The sequence below is a fragment of the Nicotiana tabacum genome, chromosome 15 (assembly GCF_000715075.1).
Source record: "Nicotiana tabacum cultivar K326 chromosome 15, ASM71507v2, whole genome shotgun sequence".
Classification (NCBI taxonomy): Eukaryota; Viridiplantae; Streptophyta; class Magnoliopsida; order Solanales; family Solanaceae; genus Nicotiana; species Nicotiana tabacum.
Window position 1 is genome coordinate 99,459,826 of NC_134094.1, and position 20,875 is coordinate 99,480,700.

General features: G+C 36.6%; 1 protein-coding gene across 3 annotated transcripts; it reads right to left on the reverse strand.

Annotated features, from left to right (window-relative positions):
• Nucleotides 1–2,324: 2,324 nt before the first annotated feature.
• Nucleotides 2,325–20,276, reverse strand: LOC107762007 (uncharacterized). 3 transcript variants are annotated; one of them, XM_016580311.2, is made up of 9 exons: nt 20,119–20,259; nt 19,918–20,009; nt 19,346–19,404; nt 18,943–19,069; nt 6,178–6,326; nt 4,752–4,859; nt 4,519–4,638; nt 2,908–3,081; nt 2,325–2,633 (listed from the first exon to the last, which is right to left on the reverse strand). In XM_016580311.2, the coding sequence occupies exons 2-9, from the start codon at nt 20,006–20,008 to the stop codon at nt 2,532–2,534; spliced, it is 930 nt and encodes a 309-aa protein (XP_016435797.1). In that variant the 5' UTR covers nt 20,009; nt 20,119–20,259; the 3' UTR covers nt 2,325–2,531. The 3 variants fall into 3 exon arrangements, with proteins under 3 accessions (XP_016435797.1, XP_075087137.1, XP_016435801.1); XM_075231036.1 differs by having other exon boundaries at nt 20,164–20,182; XM_016580315.2 differs by having other exon boundaries at nt 19,918–20,276.
• Between the last annotated feature and the right edge of the window lie 599 nt (nt 20,277–20,875).

The following is a 20,875-nucleotide window of genomic DNA, read 5'->3' on the forward strand; positions in this document are numbered from 1 at the left end:
ATATAGTATAGATATGAGGAGTTAAGAGCACTGGTTTTTTTCTCTCTTATGCGATGGCAAAATATTTTTGCAGATTTCATGCGTTGTCTTCCAACAATAATTACTATTTCAAAATCTAATGGTAGATTATAGTTCATAACAATACTTGCCGTAGTATTTTAAGATAGAAACTAACGGATTCAACAACAAAGCTGCTAAAGAAATATGTATGCTTTAAATTTTAAAAACAGCAAATAATTCATAAGAAAGGAAAATAAAAAGGTAAAATTGGTCTTGTATGATTAAAGGACAAAGAATTTAAAAACATTACATTCGTGGGCTTCCCTTGTTGGAAAAAGAAACTTTTCTCCTACTTTTTGTATTCTTTTTATTGTCTTAATATTTTTTTTTTCTTATTAGGAAAAGATATCAAACACGAAATTATATTTGGACAAAACTTATTTGATTTCGAACTCCTAAATAGTAGGAAAGTTTTTTGAATTTATAATTTTATCCAACGTAAAATATATTTTTAAAGGGTAAAAAGACGAACAACATTTCGTTAAGGTCTTCGTACTTTTAATATTTTTCAGCTTTTTGGTTGAAATCAATCGACCTAGATACTTTTAACTTATAGTCCCTAAACAATGTTGAAATCCACCCATATACACATCCTATTATGTACGGACTCATTTTTAAGTTATGTAAGTGAAAATATTTATTGTTTATGAGTGGCACTAGACTTGGATCTAAGAACCAATTTCGATATCATATTAAATTGTATCTGTGTGACCACCTATTAGCAAGAATGAGAAGAGGTTAAAGTTTCAATATTTTATCCCCCTCCTTGCAAATGTACTATAAGATTGGTGAAAGTGGTAGAAATACTTCTTTTAATATTAAAGCTGATCCTAAATATGTGGGCGTTTTTCTAAAACTTGCTGGCATTAATTGTTTAAGCTTTAAAATATGCTAAAACTGAAAATAAATCTGTTATTTTTGGAATAAACCAAGAATGCTACTATTTATATAAATAATCTTAAATAAGTGATATGACATGTAAAAATCCTTAATAGTATTATCTATTGTATGTGTGGGTATCAATTACTAAAGCAATGAGTTCTCTAATGTAAAGGAGGAACACAAGAACTATAATTTGTTTCTCAAGCCTTTCACTTTCTTGTTAGGCCAGGAAGAGAAAACAAACAGAAGAAAGAAGTTTAAAAAAAAAAGAAAAAAAAACAGAATCTTGCATATGGACAGGGCAGAAAAGATTATTGTTTACTTTTATTTTGACAAAGATAGATTTTAGTTTAGTGGGGTTTGCAAGACTTTATTGAAGAGAAGACATTTGCACTGTTGCCACCCTTTTACACAGAGAAGGATTTGAAATTTTGAAATAGCCCCTCATATGTATTCACGTGAAACCATAGAATTCTCCGACGTTGTTTAGGTAGGATAATAATTATTCATATTTCTACTTAATTTAACTTGATCCAAGAATTTTTTGATGTTATTGATATTAGGACACCATCAATGTATGTAATTATTACTTATTAGTATAGGCAGTTCATGAGCTTAGATTGGAGTAATTTAATTTTTAGGTTAGCGATTGTATAGTTTGAACAATAATTACTTTTCTGAGCCAGAAAACAGGATATTTTGTAGTATGTTGAACCCTGCAATTTAAAATGTTGTAAAGGAGTTTGAACACTGGCAGTCAATGTTATTCTTCTACTACCACATTTTCTTTCTCTTCCGTTTTTGGGTCCAAATATTGTGTTTACTTCTTACGAGATTGCAAATTTTGTGGCTACATTGCAACATTATATTCTTTCCATAGTCCACTTACCAACCAATCTTGACCAGTTTGTGTACGCCTCGACTAATTTTGTGGTCTACCTAGCATGGCACACTTGGATGGAGCTAAAGTCGATTGCTAATTGCATTTTGCCTTTATGGTACAAAGGCAAAGATAGAACTAATAATATTCATCATATATGTTTGGACATGCACAATACACCTAATTCTACATAAGAATCAATGACAATTTACCACCAATGGTAAGAGAAAGAATGAATAAGGAATCACTAATTGGAATATTTCAATGGTTTGAGCACGCAACCTGCAAATGCTTATGCCTTCCCAAAAATGCTGTGCTGCTCTCTTTCTATCTAGTGGCCCCTGCTCAAGGATTAGGACTAGCTCATATACAACTTATTTTTCCAGAAAAAAAAATATATTAATTCATAAAAAAGGAAGGAGATAGCATTCTATGTCATGAGTTAGCAAGAAGTGCATTAGAAGGGAGTGTTTTATTATCCTAAACCAGGATTTATGCCATGTAACAGAATCTCAAGTAGTACCTCTATTACTTGCATGAAATGCAGATGTGCATTATACTTTCAAGGAAAATAGTGGAGGATAAGAAATACAACTAAACCTACAATTTTTTAAATTGACTAGAAAAACAGCAGAACAAATATTTTCTATGCTTTGTCTTCTGCGACGAAAACTACAAAGATCTTTCCCTTTCAACCTCAGATGCTCCCTTAGCGATTGATTGGAGTATGCATCCTCTCAACTATTCTATTCACTGCATCACGGGACATGACTAACGTGTCATGTAGCAAAATACTGTAGACATTTAGACCCTGCCAAGGAACAAAGAAGACGAGATTGGCTTTTTTGCAGTCATTTCAAGTGATGAACTCAAACAAATTGTGTAGCTTTCCCTATTTTTAACTAACCGTATTGCAGGCACAAAAAACTGCATAATGAAGGATTGTGGCAAATGCAAATTATGCATAACAATATCAAGAATGTTATCAAAGTCATTTTAACAAACTCGCATGAGTGCAAGCCCAAAGGTCATTGTGGAAACACATGCTTATATGCACACTGATGCTAATATAATTGGAAACTTACTATTGAAGGCAACACGTTGACATAATGTACATTCTGAGTAGCCAACTTTAGCTTTTCACTGATTGGGCCACCATCCACCAGCAGAAGCTTCTTGGTATTCTCCAATTGGTTGAAATAGTTCACTATGTTTTTTGTTTTGTGCGAAGAAATCTCTAAATCCTCAAAAACCATAAGCTGCATGCAGTGCAATAGAAAATCAATGAAGTAATGTAAAAAAAACAACAGCTTAAATCATGTGTTGTGAAGGAAAGGAGTTACACAACACGAATAACACAATAACCACAGTATATGCCCTAGTATAAACCAAAACTAGTTGATTCTTGAAGCTGATCAAGATTGATCAAAACTTGACCAACTCTTCCTCAACTCGTGAAGAGCTCACATGAAATTACATATCATTGTTCCAAAAATAGGGAGCTTTAAACTACTGAAACTATAAAATAAAGCAGTCTTCTGTGGAAAAACATTCTCTCAAATCCTGCTAGAACTTGCTCTAAGGAACAAACATAGTATGTCCTCCAACATCAAAAAAAAAATCATAAATTGAAATCATCCAAAAAATAAACTGTGGTTGAAAACGAAATTCTTTTGCATATCTAAATACTTTCTAATACGAAGAGCACAAAATATGCCACACAAAAGAAATGATAACCAAGACTTGCAATCTACATCCAAAGTAAGGTGGCATTTGACTGGAAAGCAATAGATCTGGTTTTGGTAGAAAAGATAATGGGTTTGATTTCTAAAGATGTAGATTTGGCACCCGTTCAAAACAAATTTTGAAAACATTGTTTGTTTATAGAACATGATCATTTTTTGAAAAAAAAATCAAAAAACAATAAGTTGGTTTAGGAAAGTTTTTGGGTGAAATTTTTTCCTCCACTCAAAAAACTTTAAGTTTTTTTTCAAATAAAATGCACGTCCAAACACAACTTCAACTTTCAAAAATTATTTTTCAACACAAATTCGAAAATTCTTTTTTCAAGTTTTAACCAAATCTATGTCCAAACGCTAGCTTAGATTTGACTTTGAGTTTGATTTCCAGAAAAATATGTATTTCTAGATTTGATTTTGGGAATTGGAAAACAATTGCATTTAAGAAAACATCGATGAAGCCTTGATAACTATTGGGTAGCTTTCACTTCTAAATTATTTGGTTGCTTTCATTTTGGTAAATATTACTAACAGATTAAAACCACTTAAACATTTTTTTCTATTAAACACACTCTAGAATAACCAAAAGGAAAAAAGTTCGAAAAGAGGAAGGAAATGAGACCTATGTTGCGCGGACTCTCCAAAATGCTGCCGCACCCGTGTCGGATCCTCCAAAAATGCACTACTTTGGAGGATTTGAAACGCACCCGGTGACATTTCGGAGAATCCGAGCAACACAGAATGAGACAGCAAGTTTTGGCCTTTATTTATTTTTATTTTTTTGTTAAGTTGATCTCACATTGCTGTTTGGTTTCAAAAATGATAAAACATCTCAACGACTCATCATTTACTCTTTCAGTTTCTATTTTATTTTGCTTTCTTTTTGTTCCACGGTTCTTTTGAGGAAAAGTTCCCAAACAAAAAATAATGTGTGCGTGGAAGGGGGGTGTGGCTTGCCTTCCCTTCAGCTGCACGAGCTGATAGTGCAATCTTCAATCCTAGCCGCCGAACCTTCTTATTCAGTTTGATTGCGTGACTTCGTGGCTTTGGACCGTGCATAGTTGCACCACCTCGAAACTGCAGTGATCATGAAAACCCATCATAATTTTTCTGAAGCGATATATCAAGTCATCGTAAATTGTTATGAATTCAAGAAAATCTGAACAAGAAAAAAGGCAAGGTAATGTTACCTGAGCACCACGCAGTGTTCCATGCCTCGCTCGTCCTGTGCCCTTCTGCCTCCACGGTTTTCTACCGGTCCCACTAACTTCACTAATAGTTTTAGTTGAATGGGTTCCCTGCAACATTCACCAAGAGAAGGTCTACAACGCTATTTGAATCCTCTACTGCCTTGGCAAGTAACTATAATTTACAAAGCTTGCAGAATCAGGGGAACAAGCATAAAGATAGAAAGCAGGTGGGAGAATAGGAGGCCCTGATGTTTAGGAGGATAATTGGTTGGGACAGGGAGCTTTAAAGATTCTTTTTTCAGATATTTATATCCTAAGTCAACAACATGGATGTAAAATTGGAGAAGCTTGGACCCATCAAGGATGGAACCTAACTTTTAGAAGATTTTTTAATGACTGGGAAATTATGAGAATAATTAATTTCTATGAGGTGCTTGGGGACAGTTCAAGGGCACAGAACAAAGGGAAGACAGATTATGGAGGCAGAGCAACAGTCGGGGAATCTTCACAGTCAAAGCTACCTATGGGACTCTCAACAAAGCTCCAATTCAGCTAGAACTGTGGCCATGGAAACATATATGGAAAGTCAAAATCCCAGACAAAGTGGCATGTTTCTCGTGGTTAGTGATAAAAGAGGCTTGTTTAACAGAAGAAAATCTGATGAAGAGAGGCTTTCCTTTGTGCTCTAGATGCCATCTATGTGGCAGGAAGGCTGAGACCAACTGCCATCTATTTTTGCATTGTGAGGTTACCTCACAAATCTGGAATATTTTTTGTGTATGAGGGGTCTCTCTTGGGCAATGCCAAAAAGCTCCTTGGAATTGCTTAAATGCTGGAACAGGGGAGGCGGTCTTCCCAGACAGAAAAGCAGATGGAAGATGATACCACCATGCATTTGGTGGACTATCTAGACAGAAAGAAATCTAAAGATGTTTTGAGGGTACAGGCAGCCCAATTCAGAAGATCAAGATGAATGCCCTTTTTTATTTTATTTTTGGTGTAAAAAGGAATTTACAGTCAATACTGAATCTAATCCTAGAGATTTTAGAATCCTTGTAAGTTGTATAGGATATATGTTTTTTTTCCTCTTTTCTTTTCACTTTTCCTCCGGTAAATATGGCTTTGGTACAGCTTTAGTGCCCTGTTATATGAAAATTGTTATCATTCTCAAAAAATAGGAGGCCCTGATGATTTAAATGATACACAGTAGATCACTTTTTGTCTGCAACATTTTTCTTTAGCAAGGCAATTTTTTCAAGGGCATATGAGTTTCTGTGACCCCCCCCCCCAAAAAAAAAAATCTCTTTGTTTCCCACAGAAGCAATTGACAGAAAAGATGAAAAATGGAAAATGCTCTTAAGCATGGGAAACAGAGTATGCTGTCTATAATTCAAAATTTGGGATTCAGGAAAAAACATGCACATACCTGCTGTCGTTTTGCTAGCTGCCATCTCACAACACGATGAATAATATCTTTCCTAATTGGCACATCAAAAACATCCCCAGCCAAACACATAAAACCTTTGTCTTCATTATGAAAGTTCGTTACTGGAATGACCAAGTCCTGATGGAGCCCTGCCACATACAGTAATCAAAAAGATAGTAACAGAAAGTCAGATGATATAGATTCATCCACTGAGAGTAAGTTTTCAGTATATTATAAGGAGACAGACATAATACCAACTCCATTTTGTACAATCAATATGTGGCGATCATCCTTACAAAGGGCAACATATGATGATCTAGAAAGTGTTCCCACATAGTAGGTAAAAGGTAAAGCAAGCAACAAACAGTTTCAACTATTACTTGTGTGAGAAAGCACAACAACATATCCAGTAATATCCCACACCGTGGGGTCTAGGTGTGTGAGAAAGCACGGGAGAAAAATATATTGTTGATATTCTTAACTATGTTACAACGAACCCTATTTATAAGTATACACAATACATATCCTACTCTTATTACATACGGGACTAGGACTAATTATATATATTCACATAACTATCTAACACTCCCCCTCAAGCTGGTGCACATAAATCATATGTACCGAGCTTGTTACATATGTAACTAATACGAGAACCAGTGAGGGACTTGGTGAAAATGTCTACAAACTGATCATTCGACATCACAAACTTTGTAGCAATATCTCCTGAGAGTATCTTTTCTTATACATAGTGACATTCAATCTCAATGTGTTTAGTTCTCTCATGGAACACTGAATTTGATGCAATATGAATAGCAGCTTGATTATCACACACAAGTTCCATATGGCTAATCTCACCAAATTTTAACTCCTTGAGCAACTGTTTTATCCAAATTAGTTCACATGTTGCCATAGTCATTGCTCGATATTCTGCTTCAGCACTAGACCGAGCAACCACATTTTGTTTCTTACTCCTCCAAGACACCAAATTACCTTCTACTAAGACACAATATCTAGACGTAGAACGTCTATCATAAGGTGACCCTGCCCAATCAGCATTTGAGTATCCAACGATCTGTTCATGGCCTTGATCCTCAAACAATAATCATTTGCTTGGAGCTGATTTTATATACCGAAGAATGCGGACAACTGCATCCCAATGACTATCACAGGGAGAATTCATAAACTGACTCACAACACTCACAGGAAAGGAAATGTCAGGTTTAGTCACTGTGAGGTAATTTAATTTACCAACCAGCCGCAAGAGCGGCTGAACGGCTCCCCCCTGTCCTGACAAAAGTTTAGAATTCGGATCATCGGAGTGTCAATAGGTCTACAACATGCCATTAATGTCTCCTCAAGAATGCTTAAGGCATACTTTCAAATACCTGAGGCTAGACTGAGCAACTTCAATACCCAAAAAATACTTTAATCTGCCAAGATCCTTAGTCTGAAAATTTTGAAAGAGATGTTGCTTCAACTTAGTAATACCATCCTGATCATTGCCGGTAATAACAATATCGTCAACATAAACGATCAGATAAATACAGAGATTTGAAACAGAATGCCAATAAAATACAGAGTGATCAGCTTCACTACGAGCTATGTCAAACTCTTGGATAACTATATTGAACTTATCAAATGAGCTTGAGGAGACTGCTTTAGACCATAAAGTGACCGGCGCAAGCGACATACAAGGCCACTAGACTCCCCCGGAACAACAAAACCGGGTGGTTGCTCCATATAAACTTTATCCTCAAGGTCACCATGAAGAAAAACATTCTTAATGTCCAACTAATAGAGAGACCAATGGCGAACAGTAGCTATGGATAAGAAAAGGCGGACTGATGTTAATTTCAGCCACAAGAGAGAAAAAATCATTATAATCGAGCCCAAATATCTGAGTATATCCCTTGGCAACAAGACGGGCCTTAAGAACCTGTCCATCTGGACCAACTTCGACTGCATACACCCAACGACAACCAATAGTATATTTACCTGAAGGAAGAGGAACAAGTTCCCAAGTACCACTCACATGTAAAGAAGACATCTCATCAACCATAGCATGTTGTCATTCTGGATGAGACAGTGCTTCACTTGTAGACTTGGGGATAGAAACAGAGGACAAAGAAGATACAAAAGCATAATGGGGTGATGACAAACGAAGATAACTTAAACCGACATAATGGGGATTAGGATTAAGTGTGGTCCGTATACCTTTCCGAAGTGCAATCGACCGACTAAGAGGAGACAAGTCCGCAGTAGGAGCAAGGTTAGGTGCAGGACGTGAATCGGTTGGGCCTGATGCTGGGCGCGGACGACGACGATAAGTCAAAAGTGGTGTTCCTATGGGAATCTAGGAGGAGCAACACTAGATTCTTCAACGGTTGGTATAGGTAAGACTTTTATGGTTTAGAATGTAGGAGGAGCGATAGGTGGTGGGGCTGAAGCTAGAGTTGGGGTTGTAAGTGATGGAGTCGTGGAGGAAGGTGAGGGGAAATAGTGACTGAATCTCCAAAAAATGGAACTGGTAGCACCTTAGAAATGTCTAAGTGACCACCTAGGCCTGTGAAGTATGGCTGAGTTTCAAAAAAAGTAACATCAGCAGACATAAGGCACTGCTGGAGGTCGGATGAGTAGCATCAATACCCCTTTGCGTTCTCGGGTAACCTAGAAATACACACTTAAAAGCACGGGGAGCTAACTAATATTTTCCTAGAGTAAGGTTATGAACAAAACATGTGCTCCCAAAGACGCGAGGTGGAAGACAGAACAACGATGGTGAGTGAGGAAACAACACAGAGAATGGAACTTGATTCAGGATAGTTGAGGATGGCATACGATTAAGAAGATAACAAGATGTGAGAACTGCATCTCCCAAAAAACGCAACGGAACATGAGATTGTATGAGTAGGATACGAGCAGTCTCAATGAGATGCCTATTCTTCCTTTCTGCTACTCCATTTTGTTGAGGTGTGTATGGACAAGATGTTTGATGAATGATCCCATGAGAGTTCACAAACTGCTGAAATGGAGAGGACAAATACTCTGGGGCATTATCACTACGAAATGTGCGGATAGAAACCCCAAATTGATTATGGATTTCAGCATGAAAGGTCTGAAAAATAAAAAACAACTCAGATCGATTTTCATCAAGAATATCCAAGTGCACCTCGAATAATCATCAATGAAACTAACAAAGTAGTGAAATCCCAAGGTAGAACTGACCCGACTAGGACCCCAAACATCTGGATGGACTAAAGTGAAAGGTGACTCTGCTCGATTATCAGGACATTGAGGGAAATGGGAGCGAGTATGCTTACCGAACTGACATGACTCACACACTAGAGTGGACAAGTGAGACAAACCAGGTACCGTTTTCTGAAGTTTTGATAAACTGGGATGTCCCAACCGTTTATGTAATAAATCTGGTGAATCAGTAACAGAACAAGTTGTCGATGTGGGTAAATATGATTTAGCAAGGATAAGGTAATAAAGTCCATTTAATTCACGTTTGATACCAATGATCCACCCTGTACTGTGTTCTTGTATAAAAACAAGGTCATCAAGAAATAAAACAGAACATTTAAGTGATTTGGCTGAGCGATTAACGGTTATGAGATTAAAAGGACTAATAGGAACATAAAGAGCTGAATTCAAAGGTAAAGAAGGAAATCGACTTGCTTGACCTATTCTAGTTGTCATGGTTTGAGACCAGTTGGTCATTGTGACTGTTGGAAAAGATTGAGAATATAAAATAGTAGTGAAAAGAGATTTGTTACCAGAGATGTGATCAGAAGCATCTGAATCAATGACCCAAGAATCGGAGGATGAAAATTGGGAGACGCAAGTCACAATATTACATGTTTGAACAACGGACTCTGAAGATGTTTGTTTGCATGCTTTGTACTAAAGGAACTCAATATAATCTGGTAGAGAAACCATCCAACCATTCATAGTATTACATCCCATTTCGCTACAACTAATTTCTCAAATTCTTGATTGAAACTTATATGGTTAACCTTAGAATGCCAAATCAGAACAAGTTAAGCTGGATACTCTCCTTTTTTCCCCTTAGTTAGATGGAGATGGAAAGGGAAAGACGGCCTCTAGAAACCAAGTTCTTCACTTGAAATAGTGAAAAATGAAGAAATGTCTGGGAAAACACTATTCACAACAGGGAAAGCACTATTCACACCGGAATCACTGTTCACGCCAGAAAAAGTGCACTGTTCACGTCGGAAAAGATAAAAGTTGTCAGAATTTGATGTAACTTATATGTGTAGGCTCGGAATTGCATGAGCAACACACTCACTGTCCAAAAGAAGTTTTGCAAAAAACTGGCCGGAAATAGCCTCACGCGCCGGCGTGTGGACGTCGGAACTTCGCCGGAAAAAATCTTTAGGCGGCGCGTGAGGGTACGTGGGTGATTTTCCACTGGAGAATTTTTTAAGGGTTGGTTGCCGGAGGCTGATCTACTTCGTAGTGGTGTTGGTTTTTGCACAACACTGATGGATAATATTCTTCTTGCAGACAGACCTGTTTTGGTCGGAAAAAAGGCTTCTAGTTGGCTGATTTCTCTTCCCGGAGTCGCTGGAATTGATGCACAGCGATAAATTTCTCACAGTTACTCTGATACAATGTGAGAAAGTACGGAAGAAAAATATATTATTGATATTCTTAACTATGTTACAACGAGCTATATTTATAAGTATACACAATACATAACCTACTCTTATTACATATGTGACTAGGACTAATTATATATATTCACATAACTATCTAACAACTTCTTCGTTACTTCTAAATCTAAAGAGGAATAAAATAGCATAATTTACTTAAACCAACAATGTGGCGATCAACGAAAAAACAGTTCCATGAAGCATGATAGCTAACTTTGTTTTCATTAAATTCCTTCAGCTTCTAAATCAAGTCATGGGAATACGAGGAACTATAATTCCACTAAACAATATTTTATAATTTTTTCTGCCAAATAGCTGACCCCAACATGCTTGGGATTGCGGTGTAGCAGTGTTGTACTAGTACCAAATACTTAAAAATACACACTCATTCTCTAGAAAGTTGATGAGGAAAACTAGAACTTCCCCAAAAACATAAACATGATTGAAGCCAAAAATACTTGTTTTGCCAAATGTGGTATCCAATAACGTTCTACTTTATGCTATTCTTTATAAACTAAGGGGGCTCAAGAAAATAATATTGGTAGGTCCTACACAAAATGGTCGAAATAGGATTATTCACTCAAGATGATTAAACACTATTTACAATTACAAGATGATTGATCAAATATAATGCTATTACCATGCCGTTAAACGCTTGCCACTCCTTTAGATTAGGTGGAGCATTTTTATCCCAGTGAGCAAAATATACAAAGGAATAGATATTATTATCCTATCCTAAAGCTCTCAAAGCACATAGATCAAGAAACTAGATAAAACATGTTTTTGCTTCCCATACTTGGAGTTTAGAAGTCAGTACTTCAGAGATTTGAGAAGAAGCTAGAATGTTGGTAGAAACGTTTTCTCAATAAGGGAAACAAATTGGCATTGATTAGTAGCACGCTCTCAAGCTTGCCAACATATTATGTTCCAGATGTAGACCATAATATAGTGTCACGGAAAATCAAGTTTAAAGATTGTGTGATTTTTTATGCTAGTTTATTTTTATGTTTTGTCACCAATTTAAGGCTTTATATCTTTTATAAGTGTCAATTTTGGTTTCCAATACCCACATTTTACAGCCTTCTTTAAAAATTTCATATTTGTAGGCATTTTCCCGATAATTTCAGAATTCTTGCAGTTCTGCAAGAAACAGATTTTGTATGTTTAGTAGTATATTGGAAACAGCCTCTCTATCCTCACAAGGTAGGGATAAGGTCTGCGTATACACTACCCTCCCCAGACCCCACGGTGTAGGATAATAATGGGCATGTTGTTGTTGTTGTTGTTGTTGTAGTATAGAAAGAGTTTTAGTAATTAGAGGTTGCTTTTGTTGAAATGGAGTTTACTTTCTACTACATTTGGGGAATACTTTTTAGAATAGGATTAGGTCTTTTGTGGAAAGAGGAGAATTAAAAAGTTTAACATGGGCACTCAAGAGCCAAGACCATTCACCAGTAAAACTAGGGGGATGGGGATGAGAGACAAGAGGATATTCAGCAAGCATTTGTTGGGTCAATGGATGAAGAGGTACGCGCGAAGTGTTTGGATGAGGGTATTCAAAATATACAGATATAGATAAACTTAAAACTACAGCTTAAAATACAAATAAAATCTTATCCAAAACCATGAGCTGGTCACGTGATATTTTCTCCAACATGAAGGAGGTGGTAAAATTGAGAAATTCCAAAAGTAGTTCATCAGATAAACTAGTATCGAACTGCCATGTGGTGAGATAACATGAAAGGCTGGAAAGAGTTCCACAAAATGTTTAGTTTAAAAGTAGGGGAAGGGACCCGAGTTAGTTTCCAGGGAGACTGGTGGTATGGTTAGTATCCCTTGTTCAGGAAATTTCAACAACCTTTTTATATCCCAATGCCAGGGTGCAAAGGTTGGGGACATTACTAAGAGTGAGCAAGGGAGGACAGGATATAAAGTTTAGACGATTGTACAAGATCAGGAGATGAGCCTTAGGAGCATGTAACTCTACATTACTCCATAAATATTGCATTTATTGCCAGTATGGGGAGATGGAGGAGCTGAAAGAATCCTTGACTCTACTATACCCTTAATTATTGCGAAGGCAGGATTAGACTGCGGGACGTGGACGCCATAGTTGGGAGAAAGCTTCTCTATTATTTTTTCTTTCTAGTTTGTTAAGGATGGGAAGCACAGAGTTTATACTGTACTAGGGCCACAACAAGATTTAAATTTTCGTGTTGATAGCTGTTTGGAGTTGTTGAAGAATATGAGCATCGAACCCAAAACCTTAATTCAATGGATAGAGTGGCTCAAGATTAACCCTTAAACGACCAATATTGAGGGCCAAGTGTATGCTCTAACATAACATCCTCCCGCATATGTAACCTTGTTTTAGGGTTTACAAGTGGATTTTTGAAGACTTGTTTTCATCCTTTTTTTAAGAAAACGGAAAGATGGACCTAAGGTAGAGACTAGAGAGGGAGCAGCTGACGAGTAGGCCTAACCTGAGGAAGGGACGGTAAGTTCATCAGACTGAAGAGTAGGCTTAGAGCAAAAAGAGTGAATAGGTTCAACAGGTTAAAAGATGAGCTTGGAGCAAAGTTAAGGCTTAATGGGCTGAACCGAGAAAGAGAGATAGAGAGAAGCCCATAGCCAGCCACAGTCGATAGAATAGTATAGAAAAAGGTTGAGAAAATGAGCTTACTAAAATCTGAATCTAATACCATGTCAAAGAATCTGAATATCCAACCCCAAAACTGTGATGCAATGGGTTGAGTTGTCCACGACATTATAAACCCTTACACAACCAATGAGAGACAAGTGTGTGCTCTAACCGGAGTGACAATTTAACAGCTATGAACTTAAAGAAAGAAAGAGAATCTTGTGGCAGTGCTTTATGTGTGTAACGAAATGGTGGTACCTTGAGCTCCTAAAGTAGTTCATTGATGTCAAAGTATTAAAGAAGTGCCAAGTCACGATGAAGTTTCAGCATTTATAGTTTAGTTCTACTTTTTTTGTTATTTTCATTAGTTACCTCAATAGGTAGTTCACGTTTTTATACTCTGTTAGACTCATTGTAGAACATATGTTGAATGAAAATCAGAATTTTTATCTTTTAATTTCTTTTCTCTTTCTTTGAATTTCTCGTTCAAGTTTTCAATGGCGAATCCACTTTGTGATTCGCTACAATTGGTATTAGAGCCGACGATTCTCGGCTATTCATCGGTGTTAATGACAGAGTCTAGTGGAGGTTCGAATCAGTTGGAGTAACAGATTCAAGCTTTTATGGACAGATCGAACAAAAGGTTACAAGATATCGAATGGTATCAAAGTCGTTTCCGGACCTTCCATAGTTCACAAAATCAGTATAACTTTCAAAGGTCGGAGGGTGAGCAGTGGGATTCCGGCAACCCGTATGCATATCATTAGTGTCCTGGTAGTAATCCAAGTTTCTATCGAGATTCCTGTGGTAATTTGACCAGTGGATTCACTAACCCAACTGGTAGAGGATGGAATTATCTCTATTCACCCACAAGTGCTTACTCTTACCAGGTTTCATGTGCTTATCAACAGAGGCGCATGTACCATAGTAGGTACGGGTTCAATTGAACCCATAACTTTCGGCGCGGATCATAAATTTATGTGTAAAACTTCACTGAAATTGTAATAAATAGTAGACATGAACTCATAACTTAAAAAATATAACTGGTTCAATACTAAAAATCTTAAAAGTTGAACCCATAAAGTTTAAATGTTAGATCCGCCTTTGCTTATCAGATTGACAATAACAATCCGGGTTTCTTTTTTGTTCAATTCTATGATGGTTCGGTGGTGCCGATGACTGCCGTTGGGTTAGATAGCTTACTGAACTCAGGTGCTAAGTATGTGGAGACTAATTGCTCACAGACGGATTTTCAACCACTTAAAGCACCTCTAGACTCAATGGGTGGAATCGAAATGGGTTATGATTATTTGGAGACTGGTCACCCTCCAATGGAAGATGGAGATTCAGTAATGGAACATATAGAAAACAACAAAGATCGGGTGTTTGACAAATTGCAACAGCCGTTGGCATTGTCGAACGCCACCACTGGTTTCCTGAAAGTTAAGGATGAAGATGTGGAGGAGAAAAAAACAGAGGAAGCCCAGATGTTTGATTAAAGTTCTCACACAAATGAAACTCTGGAAATTAGCCCTTATGAGATCAAAACATGCGATGTAAGTCGATGTGATTCCATTCTCCACCAACTACGTGCTTGTCTTTACCATTGAAGACCAAAATTCTTTGAAACTAGATGAGGAAGGTGAGGAAAAGCCATCAGCGATAGAAAATGAAGGTGCTGAAGTTTCTAAAAACAAGGTATGCAAGGTGTTTGATGAATGTCCTCAAAGGGATGAAACTGAACTACAAGCTGAGTTTTGGTCAACCAGAAGGAAGAAGGAAGAAGGAAGTTAGAAATACCGGAAACGGGGTACTTGAAGTTGTAAGGTTATCCATGGGAGATGCCTTAAAGAATTTTGATGTGAGCAATGATGGGAATTTTACTTTACTTGAGTTAGGTCAGTTGCTGCATGTTTTGTGTGTGAACACCAGTCATGATTCATCCAAAATTGTGGAATATTCCTTCTTTGCTTTGCATTCCAATTTCGGTATGGTTGAAAATGTTTATCGTCTTTCTAGAAATTTGGGAATGTGGAATACACGATTGATTGTTTGCACTCAACAGTATCGAGAATCACTATTTTACGGTACTTCGAGCAATCCCGTGTTTCTTTTCTTCAGTGGCTTACTTTGTTTCTAGTCCGAACGTTTTGTGGATATTTGTGGTTGGATAGGAGGTGGTGGAACATCCCTATGCAAGTCAAATTTTCTGGTCTCGATCTGTTGATTCCCTATGCACCGAAGGCCAACCAAATTTTCTTGCAAGTCATTTCAAGGGAAGTTTTCTATTAAAAAGTTTGCACTCAACAGTATCGAGAATCACTATTTTATGGTACTTCGAGCAATCCCGTGTTTCTTTTCTTCAGTGGCTTACTTTGTTTCTGGTCCGAAAGTTTTGTGGATATTTGTGGTTGGATAGGAGGTGGTGGAACATCATCTGTTGATTCCCTATGCACCGAAGGCCAACCAAATTTTCTTGCAAGTCATTTCAAGGGAAGTTTTCTATTAAAATGTTTCATGGCTCTCAATGGTGATATCAAGTGCGTACTTCCTGATGTTGGTTTTCCTGCTTTGGGAGATTCAGGAGCTGGTGTAATAGCTCATAGGATGTTGAGACTTGCTTGTTGGTTATGGGATCATCTAAGCAGTGGTGCATATGGTTTCCTCCTTCTGCTTTCTGGAGGTGCTGATAGTTCCTCCAATACTGCTATAGTTGGTTCAATGTGCCAGCTTGTTATAAAAGAAATTGCAAAGGGCAATGAGCAATGAGCAGGTAACAACTGATGCCTTTCTAATTGGCCATTACACTGACGGTTAGTTTCAAACAGTTAGCAAAGAATTTGATAAGCATATCATTAACATTGTATTTATGGGATCTGAAAATAGTTCAGAAACTACAATCGCTCAGGCAAAGGTGTTGGCTAATAAGATTGCATTTGTTAGAGCCCTTATGGATTGCATAAGAAAAGGTGGATAGAAAAGGATCAGTACTTATTTAAAGTCTTGGAGAAATATTACGGAAGAAGGGAATACTGGCCGATAAATGAGGAAATCTATGATGTTTGTTCATTGGTCTTTTGCGCACTAACTTTTTATCCTCTTCTGAAGTATAGGATATTGATGCTTATCACTGATGATAGTGGAGTAACAGGTACTCAACCAAGTAGAGTATCTGTAGAAACATGGGAGTTGGAACTTGTTTTTATGTTTAAACAATTTGAAGGCTCAAATGCTCTTAGCTTCATCTGGCAAGTCCCTCATTGTGTTGTAATAGGAGCTACAGATATGTTCTTGTGTGTCTCTTTATTGTTGTCCATCTCACAAATGTCTGATTGGATTAAGGGCATTGGGAATGCATTATCCATATCACTGTTGAGCTATTTGATATATGAGACTTTATTATCAGTGGAGGAAGTAGGAAGTTCCATGGTTGAGCAATGCTGTAAGAAGTTGGTGGGTGAACTTTTCCATGTTCCTAATTCATTTACTGTTATGGAGTTGTTGTCCATTGAAATTGAATGGAGCGAGATGATGTTTCCATTACTGTCAAGGGAATCACTTTATTCAAGGTTATGATACAAACCCGAGACATGGTGGTGCAATCCAGATACTATGTTATCAGTGCCAAGGAAATACTATATAATAGATATTGTGGGTCATCCAAATAGGAGCAATGAAATCGTAATGGTTGTGTTTGTCATTCAGTTAGTTGGGGTCTTAAGTTTACTGCACTAACAGACACAGAGTAGGTTGGTTGTTTATTTTGATTGTGGTTCTTTGGTTTCTTTTGGTATCAGTTAATGGAATGTGGAAGGCATCAGAGAAGATCTCTGTGGCAAATAATGACACGGGTGTGGCTACCTCCTCTACTTATGGTCTTGTTGAGAGGAGAAATGAAACTACATTGGGGTTTGATCCTTTCGGTAGCACAATTACTGGAGCAGTGAATGTTGTTAGAAGATTTATACTGTTGTTCATACTTCAACATTTGACTAGTGCAGTGGTTAAGGAAGTGAAGGCAGTGATGATTCCTGTAGAGTTCATTATTAGAGTATTAGCTACTCTACTGTTTTTTACCATATTTTTGTGGATTTCGAGATATTCACAGGACACACATGATAGATTTCATTATGATTATGTCCAAATTGGAGTAAAATATGCTATGGAAGATTTTTACAGTAGAGTGATCTTTCATGAGCAAGAATTTGCAATTGTTTTTCGCAAGCATTTTACTGGTGAAACATTTTTGTCCTTTAAGGAGGTTGGAAAAGAAAGTATATGGAAAATTAGTGAAGCTGTTGGAAAAGCTATAAGTAAGGTTCAAAGGTTGATAGATTTTTATGATCATTTGGGTAAAAATATTCATGAGAAGGTCCTTAGTGATAAGAATAATAAGTGGCTGAGAAAGGTTTGTTTGGCCATATGTTGCATGTATAGTAACAGGGAAATGAGGATGCTAGGCCAAGGCTTTCTACTGGTGTTTCTAGCTTTTGATAACTTGACAAAAATTTTGAAGCAGATGATGATTTTACATGGGTTGAAAACGAGGTTTCACACTATTACCAAATTCCAACCTTGAGGACAAGGTTGCTATAAGGGGGATGGAATGTAACGAATTAGTTACCCCACTAGATAGTTCACGCTTTTATACTCTGTTAGACTCATTGTAGAACATATGTTGAATGAAAATCAGAATTTTTATCTTTTAATTCTTCTCTTTCTTTGAATTTCTCGTTCAAGTTTTCAATGGCGAATCCACTGTGGGATTCGCTACAATGTGCAGAGAGGTAGTGGCGGAAATGACCATTTTCTCATTCATTGCGTAGTATTTGACAATGTTATGGAACTTGCTGCCAAATCTTTTCAGTGTCCGCTGGGAATTCCAAGTTCTGTTTAAGACATTGCTTGGGTGTCGGAAGCAAAGAAGGGGAACAGCATGGACAGGGACTCCCCAGGGAGTTATGTTGACCACATGGAGGGAACGAAACTGAAAAACTTTCGAATGGAAGGAAAGATCCTTCTGCAAATGAAGCTGATTTCTGTAACTTTTTGTATGCTAATGTTGAACTCACAATACCAAACATGAATGAATGATTGGACGGCTTTTGTGAAAATAAATTTACTTTAGATATGTTTCCTTTTACCGTACATGGCTTTCCCCTATTGTAATACAATTCCTTTACTTATCAAAAAGAAAGAATACATTTTTGCTTTCCAATCCAATCCTGTTCCATGCTTGTTATGGAAACATAGTAGTAGTAGTAGTAGTTGTTGTTGTTGTTGTTCATGTTCTATGCATTCAAACACAGCCAACATTTCCAAATAAAGCATTCGGCAAGCAGGTTTAAACTATTAACGGTCAGCATATACAACAATGAATAATAAAATTTCTAGCAGAAGTGACAGACCACTAGGCAATTAATGAAAATATCAAAATCCTCGTACCTATCTCACGCTCTGGAGTTGAGACACGTTTCTTAGTTAATAGATCTGAAGGAAATGAACCGTCACTGGAATCAGGTGTCAGGATGGTAGTTGAATATCTTCGACAAGAGAGGAAGAATGATTCGTCCTGCATCGAGAAATTAGAAATAGGTTTATCATACATATTAAACAGGTCTCTCATTGACACTACGATGTTTTCACTATTTGGTTCATCTTTTCTCATATCGAAGTCATCTTTTTCCAAGCCTGGTAAGCTTAAGTATCACCTCTAAGCTAAGAGAACCTCAAACAACAGCGGGCAGTACACATACAAAGAGACTACTCTAAAGAATATGAATAACATCTCACGTGAAATAGTGCAATAAATGAGGGAAGAAAAAGAACTCACAATGACAAGCATTACCTTTCTGGAGACAGAAGATTCCACACAAGGCATATCAATCCCAAGAATATGACACTTCCCTGTTTCACAAAATTTTAAAAAGAAACATAATATGTATCTTAGGATTCTTAGCATCCATAGAAGCAATGAAAATTGTACTGCACAAATAGGGAGAAAAACAATTTTTTTTTGTGTGTATGTATTAACTTTTTCATCCCCTTGTAGTGGCAAAGGTAGTTGAAAAATTATTTTAGGTCACAAGTTTGGATATATTTGAATCCCCTTACTAAAAAGACATAGGCAGATCCAACAGTAAGCCAGCAGATATAGGCACACCACTGCCTTCTGCACTAACTATACATACTAATAATTACAAACAAAAAATAAATGAAAAGATACAATCTTTATATTAATCCTGCACCCATTATAACAAAAATATAGTGGGTGATGTATGTGCGTGTGTATTACTCTATACCCACTAACTTTAAATCTTGGATCCACCTGAAGCTAGATTTTATAATAAGGATTTGATTTTTCAATAGAATCTTGATAAAAAACCAGTAGGGTTTGTGAAGAAGTGAAAAAAGGAATACCATTAGAAGCAGAAAGTGGAGAACCCAAGCGACCAAGTGAATTTAGAGAAGCAACAGAACACAAAAGCCTCCTTGAAATGGACAAAGCCATGCTCCAGATTCAGCACAAAGAAAAACGAATTAATTACACATTAATCAGCTCCAACGAATATTCAAACTTCAGCTGATAGAGAAGAGAATGAATGGAGTGATTGAGTTTACCAGCTACAAAGGAAAAATCGATATGAGAAAAAGGAGGCAACTCACAAAAGGCAGTGCTAAACCCTCCCCGTGCAGCTAAACCCCTACTAGTCCCATTTTGAAACTTTTTTGTGGAAATAAAATTGTATATTTTGTTTGTGAACCACTTCTTTTTCCCCGAAAACATTTTTTCGTGTATTTTTCTAACTATAGTAACTAGGTCTGCAAGTCAAGAATGAAAAGCTTACTCAGCATTGTTTACATTAAACTAATTAATTACATAATGTGAGTCTTTTATGTATGTTTTTATTATTTAACTATGTCGATAAATACGCACGCGTACCCAACTCAATTAATATAAACTTTTTTAAAATTATATAAATATTATATTAAAAAAATTATACTCCATATTTAGTTATAAAAGCTACGACAAAAAGCCAGAGTTAAATGAATAGCAACTTATCAATTTGATATTTGATATTATATTAAAAATGATATTCCTCTTCTTTTTTAAATTTCTTTTCTGTCGATTCTCTTCTTAAGAGCACAATTTACGTACTCTATTATGTTAATTCAAAAAAATAATTTTATTTGTATAATAAATTAGTAAAAGAATTGAATTGGATTATTTTGCTAATTAGTTAATTCTCAATTATTTGTTCTCACATATAAAAAATACTTTATTTTCTTGTTGATTCGAATTGTTAATGCTAGCCCATACCAAATTTTAACTTACTATTTTATCCAATTATATTCTATTTTTAATGGTAAAAAATAA